We start from the raw sequence: 25194 nt of genomic DNA on the forward strand, positions 1-25194 counted from the left end.
ATTTGAAAATTGAAAAGCGTAAAAACGTTTGTTTCTGTTAGATGTTAGTAGCCTACAGCAGGGGTCACCAAACTACGGCCCGCGAACGGATTTTATCCGGCCCGTCACGTGCTGCGGAAGTAACAGCTGCACTACAACTGTTAAAGAAAAAAGTTGAACCAAACTTTTTGTAAAGGACTGACGTTGCTATTTATCATTAGGCCACCACAAATGGGGACAGTCTAGGCCAAATTTGGAAAGATGTAATGTTTTTTCAAGAGCACGATGCCCTGTAGTGTAGGCCTATCACAGCAGGAGATAAATTTTCCAGCAACCTTTCGATTTTGATCACAACTTTGCTATTCCACCGGTGCTGCCGCCGGGGTGGAAGCTGACTTGGTGACCTCATAAGGTCTTTCGCTTCCTTCCTCTCTCACTTCTATGTAATGTACCAGTGTATTTGTCGTGATAATTTGAGAAAAAAATAAACCAGTGATTGATTGATTGACTTTGTTATTTATTGTGCTCAATTCAAGTCAATGGAAATTCGAAATAGTTGTAGGCTTTTATCTTTTCGCAATTTGCATCCGGCCCGCAGCTGTTAATCTCGCAGCAATCCGGCCCTCAGAGAAAAAAATTTTGGTGACCCCTGGCCTCCTGTAAGCTACAGGTTGCTATTAAAAGTTGATGGAACATTCTCCCGTTATATGAGAGTTACGAATCAAACAATGAAAACTATTAATACTACAAAAAGTGCTCAATGCCAAGCAAAAAGCAAAGCAGAGCGAATTAAATCAAATATAGTTATCTAAACCCTTGACAGCCTGTTTCACCTAAACACAACTTTTCCCGTGTCCTTATTCAAATAGAATAAAGACCTTCTGATGATCCTCCTTTTAGGTGAAACAGGCTGTCAAGGGTTTACGTGGATATGAGTTACGAATCATATGCTTAATTTTACCTTTTTATTTTTTTCACATTTGGGTTTGTTAAAATAGCAAGATAAATCATCATTACGGTACTGTTAAGTTACTATTGTTGTGCTATTATGAAATTTATAAAGTTTTATTTCCGAAGCATTTCATTGATAAATATTAATAAAAAGCAAAAGAGTAAAGTAAAGTTTGATGAAGCAGTAACAGGCATTCCAGTGTTTCCTAATTTAATATTTATTTTTAGATGATGAATGGCAGCAACAGCCGCCTGAAATCCAGCATTTCCGTCTAGAGAAACCCTGCTTTGATCCTTGTTGAGTCTCTTGTCTACGTACTGGTCGAATCTATCAGGCCCTCCTACCAATGCCCCGATCAATTTCTAAAAAATATACGTTAATCTGAAGACATGTTGCAACAATGAGTAAGCTATCATGCCATAATAAATCGCACAGTGCATGCATAGGCACATCAACATAACTAACTCTCCTACCGGTACGCCTGTAGGCCATGACCCCAATAAAGGCCACGCATAGCCTTAAAATAAATTAAGTTAGTAAAAAATTGTAGCATTAGCAACAGCAACCTCGAAGACAATCTTGGAAATGTAATACATATTATGAAAAGCTACAGTTGAGACTGAACTGCCAAAACACGCATTCTGTTAGCAGCCTATCAAAGACAAAGACTGTATGCAAATCAAAAAGCAGCGGTTATCTACAGCTAATAAATGTTGACAAACTAGGTCAACATCAAAAATGATTTCATAATGATATTTAAATTAATTTTTAACGTTTCGTGAGCCAAGACGATTGATTTCATCAAAAAATTAACTAGACAGAATGACTTTGTTTAGCCAACTATAGGCCAATCCTATAGCAGTAGTTCTTAACATTTTTCCTTGTTGGCACCACTTAGAAATCACTGACAAGTTCTCGCACCCGCTTCTAGAATTACTCAAAAGTAATGTTGCTCTCATGGGTACATAACAAAACCATTGTGTTTCTTTAATCCTTCTTCATATAACTGACAATAAAATATCACAATATGATGCTCCCCATACGGGAGATCTGAAAATTGCGTTTTTTATGTTTTGTGTCTCTATTCATGTCTACGATTTAACATTTCCTGTTCCCCGTATTGCGAGGGTTATCTTCTATTTTGTGATGGCATTCTCCATTCCACCGGCCCCGAGGGTCGACCGAGACGAGATCTTCTCCAATGTAGTCTATAGTCAACGCTTCTTAAGACACAGTGGTTATATCCATGGACGTTAAAGAACTAAACTTCTATGCGTTGCACTTGTCCGTACCAACGCAGCCTTCTCCATCTTGTAACATCTTTAAGCTGATGGACGCCAAACCTGGATCTCAGCTCTTCCATCGTCATCCGGTCAGAAAGGCACGTGGAATAGATCTATCGTTCCATGGAAATTATTGCAACATGGCCGATTTCGCTTTTCAAGAGTGGTGGATCAGGTCTCACGTGCATGCAGAACATTCCTTACACACACACACCTTACACACACTATACATGTGACCTCAACCACCGAAGAAAATATCCTTGTCCATAACAATAGGGATGAGCTCACGGAAACTCTTCCAATCCAATTACACCCTCACTGCCATGGCACACTTGCAGCCTACCGACTGCCTTATCATGTCACTGAGATAGAAAAAGACAGAAACGACGTCGAATTCTGTCGTACCAATTGTCAGCAGTTGCCTCCGAAACTGCTTTTATTTCGTTAATTATGTGAAAATGCAAAATAGTTTCTCCGTAGTGGTGATTAAGCAACAAGCTCAGCGACGTTTTTGCGGTTGTTTCCTATTGATGATGGCATCAAACCGTGTTGTGTGTGTGCTGACTACTACTCGCATGTCAAGGATCGAATCAATGTTTTTTTTTTATAAGAACCAGGCAGGAATATCCTGATTCCCTAATAATCCTTTATAACCAACCCTAATCATTCAGCATTCCCACACCCCTAAGGGGTGCGAGCACCCCCGGTTAAGAACCCCTGTCCTATGGAGTCAGTCCACAGTCGTGTTATATAACCAATACAGTATTTAGGTTTCATTTGTTATTTCGGTTTAATATTTTTCCAACTTTACAAAGTTGGTAATAGCTATAGGCTGCTAGTTTTACTTGAGATAATTATTTCTTACTTAAAGTGAAACTGACATTTAAAAAAAATTAGCGATAGGCTTATAGGCCTAAGTTTAATAACTTTACCCTCATTGTTGCCATAAAAAGCTATAGCTTGGCCCACTTTCTGACATTAACCGAGATCATACAAAATGTAATTTTTGTGGTAATAACCTCAATTAAAAAAAAAAACTACTGTAAGTAGTGCAAAAATATCCTAGCAACGCTGAAATGAGCAAAACGATATCTCACTTGAGGATTTGGTGCATCGTTGTCTCTGTAATAGAAGCCGCAAGGTGGCTTAATGGGACACGAACTGGCTTTATGATACGGTTGTGTTGGCGGGTTGGGCCCGTGTCCAATCAAGTAACTTCGATCAGTAGACCCCAAAAGATATTGAATCTGTTGGTATCCTAACTCGCGCCAGGCTCTGCTCTTAGGGTGCTCTGGAAACTTCTCGTACGATAGCAGCAGGATAAAAGCAGCATTGGCTGTAAAGAAATGAAAAAAAAACAAAAAACTTTCAATTGGCCAATTTGATTCACACAAGACAACACAGATTTAGAATTTCACTTTCGAGAAAAACACATCAAAATACAGTAAAATATTTTAATTATAAAACAATTTTACCGTTAAATTAAAAAAAATTGTCTTTTAAGTAAGTTAGCAGAGAAACAAAGTCTTGCGAACACAATCGAGTAATAGCATGGCTGGAAGCATGATAGCTCAATGAATCAATGATTATTGATAGTTATTTTCTACACAAACATTTTTTAAACTTAAAACAAATTGAAAAACATAGTAGGCTATTTATCATTGGAGCCGACCTGCGTATTTTGCTGGGTACCGCTCACTTAAATAAAGCAGACCCTTCTGAGTCCTTGGGGCAGACTCCACAAGCCAGTTGCAAAAAGTACCAATATGATCGGATTTTCTGTTGACTATTCCCATCAATAATTGCACTCCAGCCTAAAAATCCAAAGATGTTACGCTATTTGTTTATTTTATCAAGTAGACGTCATAATATCCTTGGGTGACATGCAATTATTTATATCGATTACGATTTGTCATAGGCTATTTAAGTCTAGTGGCCTACAGGATTATATAGTAAAGCCTAACTAACCTATGTTTAAAAGATTTTTACCGTTTTATTATCCCATGAAAAGTCATTGGGCCTACGACTAATGTACTGCCTCATTGCTGCTCTGTAGTAGGATGTGTGTTTTCTGTTTTGATAAAGCCAAGCTGCTGCCCAGGCCAGTTCATCTTTGAAGTCCGTAGATCTGCAATACAAACGCAATATTTTCAGTACTGATATTTTGCGTTGGAATTTGATGCTTGTAACATTCTTATTGAAAGCTTCAGTCTCTTGATTAGGCTACAAAGTAGACCTAACAACGTTGATAAAACGTAGATAAGTGGAAAATTTGAATGGCAATATTTAACAAAATTGGAGGTGTGTTTCGTCAATCGTCTTACGGTTCAACTTTCAAAAATGTCTCTACTCGGACAAAAAGTGAAATGACGTCATGGTTCAAAAGGCTAAGATAACTTTGAAACAAAGCAAAGGTGAGTTACAGTATCATTCGATTTTCTCAAAGTCTTGCTTCAACTACCTCATCGGTGTTAAATTTTTATCACATTGTAGAACCCCACCTAGCTGGGTTTTTACACGTAGGGTAAGTTATATGGTTTGCCAAAACTCATTGTTATTTTTCATTATCTAAAAAACATAAACTAAGCACTAGTTTCCTATAAGTTTTAATTTTTTTGTGTCTGGTAGATATAATTAATGATTCAATTAAAAAAATGGACGAAAAAAAGCCAATTTTTCCCATCAACCTAGAAGTAGGCTATGCCTGTTGGTGTTTTGGCAATATGCAGCTGCATGCTATTCATTGGTGGCGAGCGAGGCCCTTGCAGATGTTGGTGATACATTGTCCTTTCTTTCGCGTAAAACCGTAAGTCCCACAAACGTCATTTCTAGACCTCTATTGTCAAATACGTACGGGTACTCAACGGCTGCTAGAGGAATCGTGATAATGTATCTTCTCAAGGGCTTTCTTCTGAATGTTTGAAAGATGAAAGTTGAATGATTATACAGGAGTGAGGAAAATTGAGTATCTGTCATGAAAAAGGTGCATGCAATGTTATGAAAAGCACAGAAACGTAAATGAAGTCCTTTGAATACAAATCATTTAAAACGAAAGACTACCAACATGTTTATAAAGAGTTGACCAACGTCATAGGTAGTATAGGACTACCACAAGAGTTTGTATGTTGATTTTAGTTTTAGCTTTTTCTGTAAGTTTCCAGGAAAATAAAATTTTCCTGGTAGTGTGACTAAGCACCCGAATATGCACAGAAAGGTTTATGACATTAAAAAAAGCAACAGATGATTAGATATGGAACTTTATCTTCTCTTCAAACTACCAACTAAAACATAGCCAAATTATACGATATGAACTAACAAAAAATACGCCACAAGAAGAAACTTTCCATAATCAATGTTGCCATTGTATTCCTTATAAATTGTTTTGCTGTTTGTTGTTTATTTTTATATGTTCTCTTGTGGCAAAAAAGGAAATCTTATCGTCAAGCAGTAGCCTAACCTAGTCGGAAAACAAACAAACTGCATCAGGCCTACGTTACCATGGGCGTTTCGAAACACAATGGATGCAGCTGCGAGCGCTGCCGACATTTCTCCAGCCAAATCTGTTCCAGGATGTTCCGGGCTTATTGCTTTCACTTCCCTGGTGTAGTTCATTCTTTCTGGCCGATCCCAAAATTGGGCTTCCGCAGAGGAATCGCTTATTTGGCCGACTATATAATGATTGTCTTGGCTGGATAAGACAGTGTAGATGATAAAGTAGGCTATACATAGCTAGGCTACAAGATAAGTAGCCTATACATCACAAACAAGGTATAATTTTCTACCAATTTATTTCATAGCCTATAAACTACTTAAACACAGACTTTTAAGGAATCTAAAAATAACATTGCAAAAAAAATGCGTTTATGCTTATTAATGTAGTCTACAGATGGAAAAAACAAATTTATATTTTCAATCCTGTAGCAATCACAATGTACGAGAGATGGATTTTTGTTATTGTGAAATAAGATATGTTTCTAATGTTATAAGTATTCTTAAATTTAAGCTAAAGTAGGAATTAAAATTTTTTCGTCTTTGTCTCTTCACCCAACCATGCGTCAATCGAACATTTACCCATGCTCATAGCCTAGCCTGTGTGATCTGACACTTTAATGTTTGATGCGTTATCGGGCATTTTTTTTATCATACCTGATACGTAATGTGTGCTATCGCATTGCACCCTTAAATTTAACTTCAAAATTGCAGTTATAAAGCAAAAGTGCATTCAGTATTATCTAATAATATGAGTAGTCTACAGGCGTCGTCAACAATGCAAACTGCAATCTATTGTCGTTGTCGAGCCAATCATCTACACTACAGGACGTCTCACAGCCAAAAGTGACTCACCGCTTGGTAGGTTATTTGTGGTAGCCTACTAGCCTTTACTGTTTTCCACTTTCGAATTTAATAACTTAAGGACAGCATAATGGACTGGGGTAGGCCTTATAAGTGAATTTGTGGTGATGTCTTTTACATGAAACGTATTTATTTATGCAACCAACAGTAGTCTATGCAGTTATGCACTCCTATCAATCTTAGCTTTGTAGACTATGTTGAATAACTTTGAAGTGTTTGTGAAATACTATCGCCGCACTACACAAGTACAAACAAACTACAATACGAATACAGATGTTATTGCATCTACTATAATTAGGCTATGTAAGTATATGTGCTTCGAAAAACTAACTTTTCATAGATATGAGTTCTCAAAATGTAATTCATCCCCCATCTCAAAGCATCGAGCGCTTCCTCGTAGAGACCAGCGTTTCTAAAAGCATCTTCGTACTCGATCAAGCTCCAAGACATCATAGTCATAGAAAAGCAAAGTGGGAACCCATATTTTTCGTATCCATATCCTTTAAAAAAGGGTATCTAAATTAATTGGGAGTAAGTTTATCATCTGAGCGAACTTTAAATAAGAAGAAAAGGTTGAATTAATGATAAATACCCAATATTTGATCTAAAAGTACAGTAAAGCTGATGGCGATGGTACTGCTATTTTGATTCATCAAATGCTGGAATTTGCACAACAATCTAGCCTCTTAGTGTAATTTATTAAGAATCGATTTGTTGTGGTAATACTTAATAGCATCTTCGACTAGCACATGTACAAAGAAAATTAGAAAAATACTCAAAACGAACAAACAAAGCAAACTCCAATATTATCAACACGCATAAAAATTATATTTTAATTAGATGGTTACATAATATTAAAATCAAACGCTGCAAGCCTAAGTCTTAAACTGATGTTCTGCCACGATTTCCAACAATGTAGGCTACTGGTACAAAATTCAAGAAATACTTGGCTATGATCCATCAAGTAAATTGCAACAGTTTAACAAGACGAATACAAAAAAAACGCAATTTAGATTACAGTCCATTGCAATAAGTTTAATGTAAACAAACTCCGAGTTTACATTGATACAACGTCAAAACGAATAAAGAGTGAATTGGCATAGTTGGAGAATCTACACTGCAGGGGCCGGAGGTTGCTGATGGCATGGTAGTAACAAAACAGACTAAGTGGTTAGTCAAATCAATTTCTACTGAATATGATAATGGTGGCTTTGATTTTATGCAGCCATTTATCTTCAACGATGTCTAAATGTTATTTGTGGGTTGTTCGGCGAATGTAACGACAAACCAGTCTGCCAGGGCTGGTTTCTTTTTCAGTTCAATGTTGTCTAATTTTGCATAATGATTCCTTAATGCTGCTTTGTCACTGGATTTATCAGAGTAATGAAGCTGTTCCAAATAGATTTATGCATGGGCTCCGTTAGAGGGGGGCCGCGGGGGTGATTACCCCCCACCAATCGGAGTGGGGGGGGGGTAACTAATGCAAAATTGCCCCCCACTATTGTAGAGATAAAAATTTCATTTTTAATATATTTTTTACTTTTGTGTTTTATTTTCATGTTTTTCTTTTGTTGCACAACTTTTGAGGTTTTTGCTTGGAAACTCCGAATCGCAAACGCCAAGTCATCAATGGCCAATGCATCCTGTCAAAAATATAGGCTGCGCATCACAATGCGCTATGTGTGACGTCATAGTTTCTCACTGCTACAAACTGTTTAATTTCGCTTTTACCGCTCACGAACGAAACCCACTACAGTTGCATTGTTTCAATGTTTTTATATTTTCGGTTGTTGTAAAAGTTAATGCATTTTAGCTTTTACTTTATTTTTTTCTGAATTGAATGTAGGTCTAGACCAGGGCTACTCAACTAATGTTAGCAAAGGTCCATTTTGACAAGTTGAATATTTTTGCGGTCCGGTAAATATTTCATATGTAGCCTACGAGCACCGAAACACTTTTCAGGTTGTATGTAACACGACTTGGATTTTTGTCTGACACAAACAAAAAAATAAAACAGGAAAAAATGTATTGTGTTTCTTTGTAGTGTAGCTGTGTGGATCGCACATCAGAAAAGACGCAATGCGTTGGGGGGTGTGGGGGCGACGCCCCCAGCTCCATGGATAATCACAAAAAATTGCTTTTCCCTAATAGAAATCTCTTTAAAGAGGCCCTAAAATGTGGCAATGAGGTTATTCTTCCAGAAGCCCGAGGTCCACTTTCAACACCCAGAAAGTCCGGATTCGAACCGCGGTCCGCCAGTTGAGTAGCCCTGGCCTAGACCCTAGATTAGTGGTTTTCAACCCTTTTGGTGGAACGGAACCCAATGTAACATTCCAAAAACTCGAGGAACCCCTGTTCAATAAGTTAATTGCCTTATGCAAAAAACATCGTTTGATTAAAAAAATTAAATTAAAATACTCATGTTCAGATTTATTTATGTAGGCCTACAATAAAAATACAAACTGTAAAAAATTACATTTATTCTCATAAAAAATTCAATGAGAAACTTGAGCCATATAATAATAAAATAGACTCTCGGATTTGAATGTAAACTTGCGGAACCCCTAGACTTACTGGCGGAACCTTAGGAATCCGTGGATCCCTGGTTGAAAACCACTGCCCTAGATGCTGAAACTTTTTCATTCACTGCGGATGTTATGGCACAGGTTATCGTGTTGTATTCATGCAATTGTAAATTAAGTTATAAAAAACTTTGGCCTTAACGCTTTTGATGTTTTAAATCTAACCATTTAACGTCTGAAGTGCAAAATTTGGAGGACTTGAGCCAAGGAAGAATACAGAGAGGAATTTTTGCGGACGACACCTCTTCCAGTCAAAATTATCTAAAAACCTCAAAAAATGTGGCAAATGTTAAAGAGCTTTTGCTCGCGATTTTAGATTCGTTGAAATAATTTTTCGATTTTAAATCGTGCTAAAAAGCAAAAATTTTGCGCCTTCGGCGCGAAGCATGCCGCCTAAGACGCTGTATAAGAAACTGAAGCTTTCAATAATGCGAAAGAGGGTCTGGGTGACGACCTCCTAGAAGTATAATCCAATAAGCCCCCTGTTGATGTCAAAACATCGTTCCCGCCCCTGCTTAAATTACCCCCCACTCTCAGAAAGTGTCCAAAGCCCCTGGATTTATGTGTGGTCCAACGTGTGGAAAACTTTGTCATGGTTTGTCCTACACAATGTTCGTGACATATAGTGCACGTTGTAATTTTGGCTCCTGCAATTTTGGCAAGTTAATTATTACTGTAAGACTGAAATTTTTGTTGGGCTTATATTTAATCGAAGTACATTTTTTGTCATGGGCTTTGCGTTCCATAGTTTCCACATAGTGCGCATTTGCCGCATGGTTTAGAGTAAATTTATTTTTGGATAGGTGGGATTGGAAAAACATTAGCAGAAAGCTTGAGCACCTTTAACTTGGGTGAGACAGTTTTATGAAATTCATAATTATTTACTTGCTTGTTATCAGTCATTTCAAGGGCATGGCTTTACTATTGATCTGAAGCAGAATTTTTTGTCTATGCCTTTTAAACTTTTTGTTGTAAATCAGATCCTTTTACAGTGCAGTAAAATTACGTAAGCTAAATACACCAACGTTTAATACAACCAATCGCTTATTATATCCAAATTTCTTCAAAGAAAATTTTACAATTGTGCTCCTGAGTAGATTGGTAGAATTCATTAAATATTTATTGCGGAAGTTAGATACTATATATGATATGCAATAATAACTGCTTTAATTTTATAAGTCATTTATTATGAGGCGTGAACGTATTGGGTTATTGCGTATCGAGAGAAGTGACAACATTTACCATCGTAGTATCCTCCGGAAAGATCTCGATCTCCTAAACCATCTTTAAGAGCGGAGTCTCCTCTCCATGGGATCTGATTGGTCGATTCCAGTCGACCAGATCTGACAAAGATGAGTCATACTTGTGTTTAAAGCTTCAAAACGGGTGCTCATTCTTCAAAGTAACTTACCCTTTTTAAGGCGTCTAAATGAAGAAGACCTTTCGAAACCTCTTGAAAAAAAATAATATTTAAATTGGAAGTAAATTCAAAGTTGTTGATTTGTGCAAGTGGTGCAGGAAAAATGATTTTACAAAACATATAAGCCCTAATAATTTTAAATATAACCTATAGTAACTATGCTAAAAAAATACTGTAGTATTAAACAATTAAAGTTATCAGATGTGTAACATAAGGTTTAAAATGAGCTTCGTATACTAAATACCTCTGAGCTTCGTAGAAAAGCAACGACTTTTTCAATACCGCTCGCCAATCCGTTCCCACTATAGGTTTACGTGTGGTGGGCACAGTAGGAGGAGGCAAAGTGGCTACAAAAGTCAAGAGCATTTATTAGTAGGCTGTATTCAGTACATGCATGGTTACACCTAGATTCAATGATTAGTTTTTTACAGCTTACAGAAATTATTGTAAATTTTACGGCGCCTATGAACAAGAACAACTTAAAAAATTACAGTGAAATTTGGAGTGCCCCTGAACAAGAATAAAACGCAACACCTCTGCAGACGTTGAATCAATGTAAAAAACAAATGATTTGATGTTTGGGTTGTTAATTTCTAAATTTGATTGTAAGAAATATTCTACTTCAAGAGACCGTAACCAATTGTTTGTAGTTGCACTTGCATAACAACTAATGGGCTTATTTAGAAGCCACTTATGAAATCAATGAGGACATATCAATTATTAAAATAACTGATAAAACCACGGATGTAGGCCACATAACAAACAAGCTATTCTATCAACACACACACAATGTTAACCACCTTCATCAACTGTTACAACTCCGGGTCTATCGATGTGTGGCCTTGAACCTGGTCCAAATATGTAAAAATCAAGTAAACCGGCCAAAGCGGATTGAAACCTACCGTGGAGAAACATGACAGTGAAAGTGCTGGTTGGTTAATGGTGAAAATACTTATCGAACCAGTAGAGATTATTGTGAAGCTTAGTTTCTCAAAGCATTGACTATCTGTCGTATAGCCTACTGTATATTTAAATTAGCTTTAAGATGGCATCAGCCTTGCATTTCTTGGTTTGCTGATGTATGTTGCTACAGTATATACTACAGACTACAATATAGTCAATAAGCTACTTATTTGCAATTTATAAAATTGTTTGCTTGTAGACTAGCTACGTTTTACTTTTATGTCAGCAAAACAAAATTACAGTTGCATTGACACAAGTAAGGTTATTTTAAACAAATAATTTGGAGGAAAATGTTAAACGACGGTGCTTACCCAGCATTGAAATCAATAGTGACGCTGTTTTGCTTCTCATTAGATCTTTGGTCGTTGAAAGAATCGTCGTAGCTAGGACCTCCAACCAAAGCTCCATACAAGATGTGACTAAGAAAATTTAATCAGTGATAACTTCGATTGTCTGTTCAACATTGATAAAATTTGAAAAATACCTTAATCATACTTACACGTTTGGAATATCGTTATTGAAAAGAGGACAAGATTCCGGGGGTTCAGGGCAATAACTGGATTTGTGATAGGGGTGTGTAGGAGGATTTTCTCCGAAGCCGACAACAAAACTTCTGCCGCTTGATCCAAGCATATAGTTAATTTGCTTTGCTGCAAAAACTCTGCAAAATACATCACAATGTTTGCCGAAAGGGGAGAACTGATGGTTAGCAAATAAGAAAATCTCAAGCGATTAGAAAATCCAAAAAAAAATCGTTATTTTATGTATTAGCAAAAGAATTAAAAAATTTCAAGTTTATTGTAGGCTACTATTTGTTTAAATATTATTTTATCCGCGTTGCTAAATTATACTATTTAATTGTGTTAATCAATGCGGCTCACAATTATCACGCAGACACGTTGTACTACAATGTTGATGTTGTCAAAGTCGATCAACTTACTTCGTATTGGTTGTCGTCAATATTGTTTTTTTTTTTTTTTTGGCCCAAGTCAAAGATATAGCTCAATGTTATTGAATTTCATAAATATCAACAAAAAGTAAGTTGGAAAAATAATTTGAGGCTATTTTAATTGGAAACACCAAGCACTAATAAAAAATCGAATACTACAACAGGAAATGCAGCACCTTTATTGCTTATTATGCTTATTTAGTTTTACACAGAGGTGTAAGTAGAAACTTTCATTGGAAGATTTGAAACGAAAAGAAACGAAGTACGTATAGTGCTTTCATCGTCTTCATCAAACATTCATTTGTTTTCTGTCACGGCTTCAGTATGATGTTATTTAATAGGAAACTTTTAAGAAGATACTTGTGGCCTGATACTCTGCCTGATACCTATAAAAATCTCAGCCTCAAAACACATTGGGTGGAGGGGAGCAAGATAAAATTTGGCTAAGAGGCGATTGCTCCCCAAGCCCCCTCCCCATGGCTACGTCCCTGTTCTAAGATAGTTACAAAAATACTACTACTAAAAACAGATTAGCTCCAAAAAATGCGTTTTTGTGGATTTTTTTTTCAGTTGAGAATCTAAAAAGACTTTAGGCCAACCTTGTCAACGCTAATAGTTGTCAATATTCAACATCTTTACCGTTTTGATAGCTTTTAATAGTGCAAATCGCCCAATAAGCAATAAGTATACTTATTACAGAAAACTTTTCCGAAAAACACTTGACAGACTAAACAGTTGAATATTGAGGTTTTTGACTGTAGCCTATTTCCATCCTTTTCATTTTCTAAAAACAGTCAAACTTAAATTAAGTTGGCAACTGGACGGCGATGTCCCTTCGCGTTGGGGTAACGGGAGTTGTCAGCACAGGGCTCTCCGCAATCAACACTGAATCGAAAAAGTCCATATTTTATGGAATTCTATTTCCCAAGATTGCAAATTGGTTTGTGAAAAGAGTCTATTAGTAATAAATAACATATTATTTACAAAGTTCTTTTTTTACAATTTTTGTTGTTGTTTACATTATTGTAACACAGGTTAACTGGATAATTGGCTAGCCAATACTGTACTTCTTACCTATCTGCTGACGGCGTGAAAAAACCCTGTCCAAGCAATGGTTAAAGTGGTGCAATCAAAATGAGTAGCCTTATAGTTATAAAGATAACTAGCGGATACGATACCTATTGCATGTTTGGTTGTTTAAGCAAGATTAAATCATTATTTCATTAAAACAAATATAGGCTTAGGCTTCCAAAATAAAACAAACATTTCGTGCCAGAAAGAAGGATCAGGAAATTTTTGTAGGAAAATTCACTTATAACGCACTATTGACCACAATTTAGAGTCGTGTTTTTGACTCAAAATAAATGGAAAGAAGCGCTTGACGTTTACTAAGCTTGTAGGCCTATTCGTAGCCTAATGGAAAGATTTTTCTCAACCCATGGTCAACTACAGTACCTAGGTTACTAAATTTAGTCGAAGTGCAGAGTAAATTGTTCAAACTTTAAAATTATGCCTTGCCTGTTCATCGTAGCGTTAATTCCAAGATCAGCTACTAGCGAGCATATGAAAGCTGAATTTGCAGCGTATCTGAGTGCTCCCCATGTATTGATAAATAGCAATCCCTTGGCTGTGTATTTGGCCTTAGTTCTGAACTTTTTGCTTGATTCCGGTTGAGAGTACTCACAGAACCTTTCAAATATAAGCTTTTGTTAATATCGTTTTTTGTTAACTTTTGCTTCATTATTTCGCATAGAATTGTGAACAGGCTTTACACTTTAGACTCGAAAGTCGTTCCTATGGATCCAGTAAAAGAATGCTTTCATTGCTTTAAAAAATTTCTTGTTACAGTTTTGTCAATAAATATTTCAAATTAATCTCACTTGTGGTGCAAAACAAGACTCTGTGTGTAAAATCAATGGCATTAGAACACAAATACACCATTTTTAAATTAAGCTTTGCTGTTTGCTTTAGATTTTCACAACCAGCGCGACTGTAGCTTACAATGAAAGTTTGCTGCATCCCATTACACTTTTGTTACTATACTCTGTAGGCAATTGCTTTTTTGATAACAATACTTGATTGAACTGCAATTAAAAAATACTTTTGCTAAATCGGTATGGATTCGATCGGAAAAACATTTTTAACTTTTTTTTTTCTTGATAAGTGTTAAAAGTAATTGTAAAAAAGTTAATTTACGCTACCAAAATCTACACAATTTCAAACCAACATTTGAGCCGCTTGGCGATATTTTTTCTTTCCTGTAGTCTCCGCTAAGAGAACTTGAAGTCCAGCTTGTTTAGCGCTCCAAGAGAATTCGGTAGCCTGAAAACAATAACAAGATTTTGATTGGTGACCACTGTAGGCTTTAAGTTTTATTTTCTGAGCTCATGTCACGATTTCTTTCTATCTCTTACCAGGAAAAAGACTTGGAAAGATTCAATGACGTAGTTTAATGGGTCAACCGAAAAGCAGTCAATTAAATGTCGAATAATTCTACTAGCGAAATGATAATCTGACTTCTTGAAGAACTTTAACGAACGGCTTCTCAAATAACTCTAATTTCTGCATCAACTACCAATCCACAACTCATAGCACAACTCTCATAATCAACTCATAACAATCACCATAATAATCATAATAATAATAATAAACATTACACAAACTACACCACTATTTATATAGTTGGTTGTTCAGTCCAGTAGCTTCGAGAAGGTAACGTAGTATTGCATCACACGAACTCATCGTCGGTCACGTAGCATTTAAATGTAAACAACAGAAGTCTCTAGAATGTCACGTAGGGCCGAAGGTTGTAGAAAACATGTTACATAATACAGATTTCGTCATCAGAGGTTACTTTAGGTCAATACCCGATAATAACACATCGCTCAAAATTCCATAATGAAAACAACACGCTCGTTGAAGATACAAAGCAAGCCATCGCGAGGCATTGCACCTTGATTGTGACAGCTCATATAGGCGTACTTTTGGTAGAGAACTCAGTGAATCTCACTTTTAATATAAAGAAAAACCTACTGTATTTTGTTCAACATTTTGAAACTTACCAAAGTTCCCATTCTTGCTGAGCGGTACTTGCTTTCTGCTTCTGTCAGGTAGGTAAAATCAGCTGTACGTTTGTATAACCACGCCCCGGCCCAAGCAACGTCATCTCGAAATTCACTGGAGCTGTAAATACGTCTGATTACCAACCTTTAAATGTTATAAAAATTTCAACAAAAATATTATGCCGTTAATAATATTATGAATATTTTCAAATAGTAGTATAAAACATTTCTTAACATATTGTAGGCTAACTTCAAACACGACCCAAGGGAAGGAAAAGCTGTATGCCTTTCAGTTTTACTTACCCGTATGCTTGATTAGCGTCAGGTATGGAGTCGCTGTACTTGCCAGGATAAATGGTTGCAAACTGGTACAGATCCTCCGCGTGTGATAAAAGCAATGCTGAATAGTCTTCGTCAGTTGGTTTGAAGACAATGGACGCTGCAGCCATCGCGGCTGCAGTCTCTGAGGCTAAATCGCTACCTAAAATGCAAAAATACGAATTCAGTGTGTCACAATCAATGGGTAGCCTATTAGCCAACACGGTAGGCTACATTATGTGGCTTGACCAAGCATACTATTTAAATTGCATAATTCTTACGAGATGTTATTATCGGTTACTGTCCTAGTGATCTTTGACTGCGAAACCCTTGTTATGTAATGTGCTTCTAGAAAAATTTGCATTCGTGCAAGACTAGAAGTACTCCGACTAGATCAGGGGTTCCCAACCTTTTTTACACCGTGGCCCCCTTTGAAAATTTTGAAAAATCAATGGCCCCCTATTTTTTCAACCTTTTGAAAAAATTAAGAAACATCATTTTAATTTTGAATGATAATGTGATGTAAATACAACACACAATAAACATGATAGTAGTCTTTAATTAGTTATTAGGCCTACGTATGCAGTTGATGTGATAGCTGAGCTTGTTTTTGCTCTGACAATGTCTTAATTGCTGGATTGGTGGTGGAAAGAGCAAGCCGCATGTCATATTGAATATCCAAGACACTGCGTTGCTTTGTCTTCAGAAGTATCATTGTTGAAAACCCACATTCATCATCATCATCATAATCCATCGTCGGTTTGTTCCCCACTAGTGGGGGTGGCCGATTGTTTCCGCGCAGCAATTGTTTTAATCCCTTTTCTCCATTTCACCCTGTCCCTTGCATCTTCCTCCTTCAGTCCGACTTTTTTAAATTCATCCTTTACTTGTTGTTTCCACGTTCTTCTTAGACGACCGTGTTTCCTCTTCCCATCCACCTTTAGATCTAGTGCCTTTCTAAGAAAACTTCCTTCCTCCCTCCTTATCACATGTCCATACCATCTTACTCCATTTGCACTTGCCAGTTGGTCTATGGTCTCTCTCATCTCTAGCATATCCAACAATTCTTCAGTCCTTTTTTCCCTTCTCGTTTTCACCCCACACATTCACAACGATACAACAACATTCACAACAACATTCACAACGATATATTGATAGGAAAGGCACAGCAATGGCATGACAATTTCATTAAGCTTAGGGTACGATTTGCTTAGTTTTGCCCAAAATGTGGTCAAACTATCTTTCTCAAACCTCAATCGGGTTGCGTCTCTTCTTCCAGCTTCAAAGTTCGCTTTGCGCACCATCGTTATATTATTATTTTTGAAACAACCGGGAAATAAAGACTACTTTATAAAGATTTGGATAAAATGTACTAGTATTTTTATTAAATTTTAATTTTTTTTTTTTGTTATATAGTGTTGGAGTGGACTTAAAAGATGATAAATTAAAAAATATCTGATTTTTCAAATTTTTCCATGGCCCCCTTTAAAAAGGCTCATGGCCCACTAGGGGGCCATGCCCCCAGCTTGGGAACCCCTGGACTAGATCGAGCAATTTGTCAAGTATTACTTATGCCGTTATGACGTCATAATTCACAGGAAGTAAAACTTGACCAAAACAATAAGTTCTTATGACGTAACAAACTTTATCGTACTTTCTCGAAGTTACTGGTCAAAACAAACCGGCTATATGAAGTGGCGTAATTTGAGTAATTGATTATGGAGATTATTATTGAGATGGAGAATTGAATTGAAGTTGAAATTGTTGACTACGAGTAGATGAGAGTTTGTGCTACAAATTCTGTATTAGAAGTGTCATAGAGATTAGCCTGGCGTCAGGAGGAATATCCTCCTGACGTCAATTTAAACTGACGGCGCAAAGAGAAGAGACAAACATGCTGATGCCGATTGGAATCCAGTTTTTGGGTTAATCTGATGATGAAGGTTCCAGCTAGTTGTTTGATCCCTTTAAAAGGAATCATTTGCTTCCGTGTTGAAGTAGGCAACGGTGCATTTCTAACAACTCTCTACGTAAATCGCTTGATCATCAAACTACTTCCACCATTTCACTACGTGACAATGCTATAAGCTATGGCAATCACAATCTTAAATAATATGTATGAAGAAAGATTGCAGAAGATGAATATTGAACTCTAAAGAAAAATAATTACCAGGATGTTGGGAAGTGATTTTAAAAGACTTCCTAAAGTAATCCATGTCTTCTGGTCTACCCCAAAATTGAGAGTCAGAGGCTTTGTTACTGACCTAAACAATGGAGATATTAAAACTATAAAAATTGGCATAGTTTTTTGATATACTGTAAATTGAAATTGATCATTATATGCTGTTTTGTTTCTGTTACGTATGTGACACTTGTTTTGATTCATTTCAGATATCAAAATTTATCATTTTTACATTATTTCAACGACTGCCAACGTTGCCAATATAATTGCCACTTTTTTCGTCTAGATGTAGACCACCAACAGTTTCTAATCACGTTCTATCTTAGGCAAAAAAAAGCTAATATCTACAGTCAAATGTTATATATACAAAATTTTTATTAATCTTTAAACAGGATAGAATTGTTTTCTGATTTAATAAAGCTATTTTATGGTCTACCGGTGCAAAAGTGCAAATTATTTTTGAAGATTAGGCTACAGTAGTTTGAATAATATTTTAGTTGTCAGTTTCCACTTCTTTTTTACATCACAGTCTAAATGCCAATTCTGTTCTACTAACCTGGCCATAAAAGACATATTTTGTCGGGTGACATTTAATAAAGTAATCTGTAGCCCACTTTATGGTGTCCAGAACATAGTCCAGTTGGCCTAGAATTTCATAAGCCCGGCGATATCGTATGACACCCCAAGAAAGAACAGTTGTTGTGAACGCCATAGTGTAGCCGTACTTGATGTATGAAGCTCCTAAAATACAGAGCAGTAGATGCAGTCAGGGCCGGATTAAGAGTACTGTAGGCCTAAGGCTGTTTACTAGAGAAGGGCCTATTTTTGCAAACCAAGCTACAAAAAGTAATAAAAATACATACATGAGAAATTGAAACTATTTACTGTAAAATAACATAAACATAGCAGAAAAATGGCTAATGATGGCGCATAATTGGTTTTGGAAACAAACCCAATTTTAATGCCAAATTTGAAGCAGATGGAAAAGATTTTGGAAAGAAATGTATAATAGGTACCTATGGTAATACTTTACCTAATGAAACTTTAAACCAGGGATTTTCAACCTTTTTTCCACGGCGACCCCCTCAGAGCAATCAATGTAGTCTCGCGCCCCCCATAAAAATACTCAACAAAAGCATATTTGATGCAAAATTGAATCAAATTAGGTTCATGCCAACATCAAGTTATGTTTAGTTTTCCTGTTCCGACGTAAACTTCCGAAAGGAAAAACGTTTTTTTGCGATGTTATCACGGCTTTTATTACATTTCCTCCGACTTTTATTTCCATTTTCTATCAAGCTTAGCTAGATAATAGGAGAAAAAATAATGAGAGTAATAATCTACGTTTTCGCACTTTCTCCGGTTGAATTTATTGCAATCTTCTATGGATTTATTTAAATCAATTTCAGTGCGATGGTTGGTGCTACATATTTTAACTATTAAGTTTGTCAATGCGTACACATGTTGCTGAAAGAACTTTTAAACAAAATAGCCGACACTAATTTTTTTCAATGCCATTGAAAACGATACTGAGAAATCTATATTTTGCATAGGATTCTACATAATTTTGCTTTTTTACCATAGCGTTGTTGCTGGTTAACTTTAGTCTGCACAAAACAACGTACCGTACAAGAATTTGATGAAAAATATCTAATGTTTTCGTATAGTTAAAGCCTTTCCAACGTCTGAAAGCTTAAAAACGATATAATAAGCTCAAGCAGGGGAATGGGCGATTGCGAAAAACACACAGTTTTTAATCTTTTCTGGCAAAAAAGAATTGAAAACAATGCACTGGAATTTCAAGCGCCTCGTGAACCTCCGAAAAACAGCTCGCAGCCCCCAGGTTGAAAAGCTCTGCTCTAAACTCAATTTCGGTAAAAGTGGCGCCTACGTGGTTTTAGAAATTGGCTCTTCATATGTAGCCTATTGATTCAACTTAGTCATTCGTTTTTAAGCAAAAACTGTACTGTACTGGTACTGGATCTGTATCACTATCAGCCGTACAAAAATTGAGGGCCGAATTTTTCCAGGGCCTAAGGCTATAGCCTTATTAGCTTAATGGTTAATCCGGCTCTGGATGCAGTATTTTCTAAAAAGTTCATTTTTTATTGGTTATAGCATAGCCGGTATGCACATTCAAAATACAGAATACACCGGTCTCACAAGTAAGTAGTTTCAACTATCTGGGTTCTATAGTTATTTCGAATGGTCGATGCCGGAGCGATGTGAAACCAAGAATTGCACAATCCAAACACGCTTTCATCAATACCGAAATCTAATTAAATCTCTCTAAACACTAGAATAAGAATATTGCATGTGTACATTTAGTCAGTTCTGCTATATGTCTATAAAATCCTGGACTATATGCCCGCAGATAGAAATGAACATTAACAGTGCTGATATTTGGTTTATACGGAGAATGATGGGAATTAACTGGATAGATAAGATTACTAACGAAGAAGTATGGAGACGCTCTGGGTGTACCCCTGGCGTCCTCATCACAATTATCAAAAAAGGCAAATTACATTTATCGAGCATGTCTACCGCGAACGGGAGATAGAACATTCAGCAATGATGGGGCGATTTCCTGGTCAGAGCCACCGGGGGTGTCCACCATTTGGAAATCTTCAAAAATCTTTCAACATGGACAAACCAAGAGTTTGTAAACGTAATAAGAACTATGGACAATCGATCGTTATGGAGACTCACGATAGCCCACGCCTTATTCAGGCCTGGCCGATGGTGATGATAATATAGCCAGTAGGCAAACAAATCTACAGGTTAAGACAACTTTTGAAGCTTCTCTTTTTGTAAACTTATTTGAAGTACGAACTACGCACAACATCATTCCAACAAAAAACTAAATCAAAGCTTATTCAATCCATCTGATATATTCTTCTTACTGTTTTTCGGAAATAAATAATAAACCCATTCAAGTAAACTGCACGTCCTTCCAAGTAACATCAAAACGAAAACCACAATCAAAAATAAAAGTCTGAAACTTTATTTTCAAAATCTAATTTGTTTAAAATTAGGCTAGTATTCTAATTTTGTAATTTTTACAGCATTTTGTCAATAAATTACCATCGTAATATCCGCCGCTTAAATCTATGTTGTGATCTTGCAATCCGTCATGCAGTCCCGAATCTCCTCTCCATTTGACTCTTTGATTTTCTGGCAATTCTCCTGATCTTTGAGCTTCATAGAACAGCAAGCTCATGGCAAGTGCTTTTGCGTAATCGTATCTTCACAAAAGCAAAATGATTATTTGCGCGCTTTTCCGTTGAGTAGCCTAAGCGTCCAGTCATAGGCATGAACATAGACAACTTCATTATGCTGTTTTAATTTTCGCATACAATGCAATTGCAATAGGAAGCATGTAGTGTTACAACAAGAAGTGTGAGAACAGATCTTCCTAAAAAATGCTCTCGCGTGAAAATTTCTGAAAACTAATAATTTTCAACGGCGGTGATTTCTGCGATGGTTTTTCTTAATGACTTAAACAAACCGGCAGCCGTGGCCGAGTGGTTAGCGCGTTGGGCTCGCAGTCAAGAGCCTGCATGTTCGACTCCAGCCACCCGCACTTGCTGTTGTTTCTCTGGGCAAGAAACTTTACGAAGTTGCCTCTACCTCGTGATCGATTTCAAGTAGTGGGTAGTGCCAAATTTAAGTCATAAATAGAGTAGACAACCGGAAACAGACATTGCCGTCGGCTGCAGCGTGGGTCAGGTGTATGTCGGAAGGCGTACACCGATGCATAGCGCTCCAGTCCGCTTTCCCGCAATGCAGGATAAAGATATACAAACAAACAATAAAGATGTGATATTTTGTTACAAAAGCAGCAAACCAGAAGCAGTTCGGTTTCAGACAACTAATATGTTCAAATACAATTCAGCACAGGTCTGTGAAGTGTTTCTAAGTTTGTTGCATTTAGGCTAATATCAGACATTTACTTACTGTGGCTTGGCGGTGTATTGCACGTCTCTAATGTTGACGATAGGAGGCTCTGCTGTTGCTTCTTCGAAGGGTTCTTCGTAATCGTGTTTCTGCACGTTTACAGGAACTCCATCTAAAAAAAATAAATTCAATACAAATTTTTTTATGGTTGTTTGCAAAATGTACCCTATAGCCTACTCCTCATAGCAGGGGGTTGTCAGCCTTTGGTGACCGTACCACTAGTGGTAATCGAAAGGCTTCGATATGGTAAACAAGAATCTTTCGCTTTTCATCATAAAAACTGTAGGGTAGGATGCATAGGTGTACGGGAAGCATATTTTTTGGGGGTGCAAAAGAATTCTTGCCCAAATATAATCAACTGGCCTAAACAAAAGTACTACACATGTAAGAAAAAGCAATAATATAGCCTTAAAAAAACAGCATAAGGCATCAACTGACAAGGCTTCCACAAAGCCACTGGTATGATAAGTACGGTACGCAGTGGCGCAGCCACAAAATTTTTTTTGAGGGAGCCAAATATTTGATGAAATGAAAAGAACAACAAAGTGTTTGATTAAGCCATCGCCACCTGATGTGCAGTGGCATATCCTGGTGGGTTGAGCAAGGGAAGCAATAAAAGTGGTGGGGGGGTTAGAGCGTGCCGAAAGCACGCGTATTCTAGGGGTCCGGGGGCATGCTCCCCCGAAATTTTTTTGCAAATTTAAACTCAAATGATGGATTAAAGCGCTTTCTGGAAACACTTTGAGGGTAATATTTGTATGAAATTTATTAGCAGAAAAACAGCTATTAACTTATTAAAGGTAGCTCTTTCACACGAACGGGCAAAAACTGCGGCCCCCGACTGCGGCTAAAATTAGAGAACACCAAAAACTCAGCTACACAAAAACTCAATAACTACACAAAAACCCAACAGAGTAAGCCATTCTGAAATTGATCCACAAATTAGTTAAAATAAACGTAAATTGCGTAAATTTTGCGCGATTTACAATTTGCAAAATTTATTGGTGTCTTTCTGTGTGTCTAAAACAAATCCTTGGGGGTGTTAATAGCCAGATGTCTAGGAAAACTTTATAAATTTCTACAAATTTTATTATATTTTCAACAAAGGGCTCAACTTCGGAATCCAATCTTTAAAAATTTGGGGGGCCATGGCCCCTTTCGCCCCCCCCCCTGGCTACGCCTATGCGATATGGTATACCATTAGGCTATGCAAATTTGCAAAACAACAAATTTATCAAAAGACAATTGAAGGGAGTAATTGACACTACACTAACGAACCAGTAGAATGCAGTACTACCAGTAGGCTACATGGCTCTAAAACTGCAAAACTGAAGTAGAAAGTATTGATTAGTGGTAGACTGGTGGTATAGGCTACACAAATTAAAAAGAAGTATTTGTTTCGCCAACTTCGTTGTCCAAATATATCTACAATGCGATTGACATCCACTTTATCTGTTGTTGTTCTTTCTAAGTGCAACAAAGCTAAGTTTGACAGTCGTGTTTGGCCCATTATTGATCTCAGATATGTCTTCAATCGTCGTAATCCGGAAAAAGAACTCTCAGCTGAACAAGAAGTTGCAGGAACTGTTGCTAGAATTTTTGCAGCTTTGGCAAAGTGGGGCATAATTTTATCTAATCCATTTGAAATTAGGAATTTTGTACATTGTACAGCAGTTCTGATTTCTCTGTTGCGAGCGAGTTGGTGAAAAGTTGATAGGCTATTCCGATTCCGGGAAATCCTGTTCCATGGTGTAGAATTCAGAACTTCAAGCTTTGTTGGTTGGCATTATTTGTATCTTCTAAAATTCTCCTTTTGAAGACTAAGGAGGATAGATAGGTTTGAAATCTTGCCCAAATATGAAAAATTGCCCAAATTCTCGACAGATTGGGGGTGCGATTGCACCCCCTGCACCCCCGGCTCGTACACCTATGGTAGGATGCATGACTTTTACTAGAGCTGAGTTATAAATTTGTAATTTTTATCAACAAGCCGGTTTTGAATAAGCTTACTTAATTGTTTTAAAAAGCTTTGTGTAAATTTTGGCTTCGATGACACGGTTTGTTGGTTATCTTAAAAAAAACAATAGCCTACTTTGTAGGAAAAAGAACTATATTTCTTGAAATCATCAGGCGAGCGAGAAACTTATTGCCAGATAGGCTTCTCTTATTTTGAACACTCTGTCATTTTAAACACAACTGTGGCCTACTGTGTCAGAGTTTAAATCTGCGAATTTGTCTTTTGACGCTAAACCTCGTTTTAAAGATCATAGGGAGAAATTGCGTAATTTCGAAACTCTCGTCAATCTTTGAGAACATTCTAGCAGATAGTTGTCCACCACGATCCTCAGTTCAAATCTGAGTTGATGCATTTTCTTTCAGATGAGAAGCGTTAGGCTAAGCTGTTCTTTATGCATTAAAATATAATCCCTTTTCCATTGTTCCTGCTGACTTGCTTTTTTGGATATCAACACTATAATAAGAAATTCATGGTGTCCGACAAATTGTTCGTAAGAAATTGTTCGTAAAGCAATTGTTCGTAAGATCTTTTGTGCTGGATTTGTGCTAAGATCTTTGTTGCGGATCTTTTGTGCTGTCCGGCAAGCGTGGATGTATGAATTTCGGTTATAGGCAAATTGTTCGTAAGCAATTGTTCGTAAAATTAATTCTTCGTAAAACAATTCTTCCTAAAACATTTTTTTGTGCATGCAGTTAAAATTTGATGTATACGAAGAAATGCTTTACGAAGAATTGTTTTACGAATTTCATTTTACGAAAAACAGTTTACGAACAATTGTTTTACGAACAATTACGAACAATTTCTTTACGAACAATTGCTTACGAACAATTTGCCTATAACCGAAATTCATACATCCACGCTTGCCGGACAGCACAAAAGATCCGCAAAAGTTGTTCGATCAACTTCTGGCTGCATCCCTTTTATGTAGTCAACTCGACACGACGACACTAGCAAGCTACTTCCCTCTCTACTCCCCACCTAGGCTACTGACGTTCACTTTTACGAACGTAAGCAAGCAGTCCGTTAGCTTAGTGGTTAGATAAGCGCCCGACTGGTTCGGCTCACAGTGTGTGCGCTTGAACACGCATTTCAGGACTGCTCTCCATTCCAGGGACACCTGGTGGATGGAAAATGTTTTCTGCAACAACAACACTCTGCCAATCTCGGTAACCGGCCC

The 25194-nt window shown here is 37.0% G+C and overlaps 1 protein-coding gene across 1 annotated transcript in view; it reads right to left on the bottom strand.

Moving 5' to 3' along the window:
• Positions 1–863: 863 nt before the first annotated feature.
• The window catches only part of LOC145764281 (uncharacterized), a 30976-nt gene continuing 6645 nt past the window's right edge, over positions 864–25194 (bottom strand). Inside the window, exons 2-21 of the mRNA XM_082575903.1 lie at positions 22001–22112; positions 21128–21288; positions 18600–18784; positions 18032–18125; positions 15847–16024; positions 15544–15664; positions 14709–14803; positions 14000–14170; positions 12032–12193; positions 11844–11951; positions 11370–11467; positions 10814–10916; positions 10392–10492; positions 6899–7067; positions 5712–5902; positions 5069–5183; positions 4204–4342; positions 3887–4028; positions 3312–3550; positions 864–1293 (exon numbers count right to left, since the gene is read on the bottom strand). Of these exons, the coding sequence (XP_082432029.1) occupies positions 1045–1293; positions 3312–3550; positions 3887–4028; positions 4204–4342; positions 5069–5183; positions 5712–5902; positions 6899–7067; positions 10392–10492; positions 10814–10916; positions 11370–11467; positions 11844–11951; positions 12032–12193; positions 14000–14170; positions 14709–14803; positions 15544–15664; positions 15847–16024; positions 18032–18125; positions 18600–18784; positions 21128–21288; positions 22001–22112 (2933 nt within the window). The 3' untranslated portion in view covers positions 864–1044. The remainder of the gene's footprint in view (positions 1294–3311; positions 3551–3886; positions 4029–4203; positions 4343–5068; positions 5184–5711; positions 5903–6898; positions 7068–10391; positions 10493–10813; positions 10917–11369; positions 11468–11843; positions 11952–12031; positions 12194–13999; positions 14171–14708; positions 14804–15543; positions 15665–15846; positions 16025–18031; positions 18126–18599; positions 18785–21127; positions 21289–22000; positions 22113–25194) is intronic.

Source organism: Aplidium turbinatum, chromosome 2 (genome assembly GCF_918807975.1).
Source record: "Aplidium turbinatum chromosome 2, kaAplTurb1.1, whole genome shotgun sequence".
Taxonomy (NCBI): domain Eukaryota; kingdom Metazoa; phylum Chordata; class Ascidiacea; order Aplousobranchia; family Polyclinidae; genus Aplidium; species Aplidium turbinatum.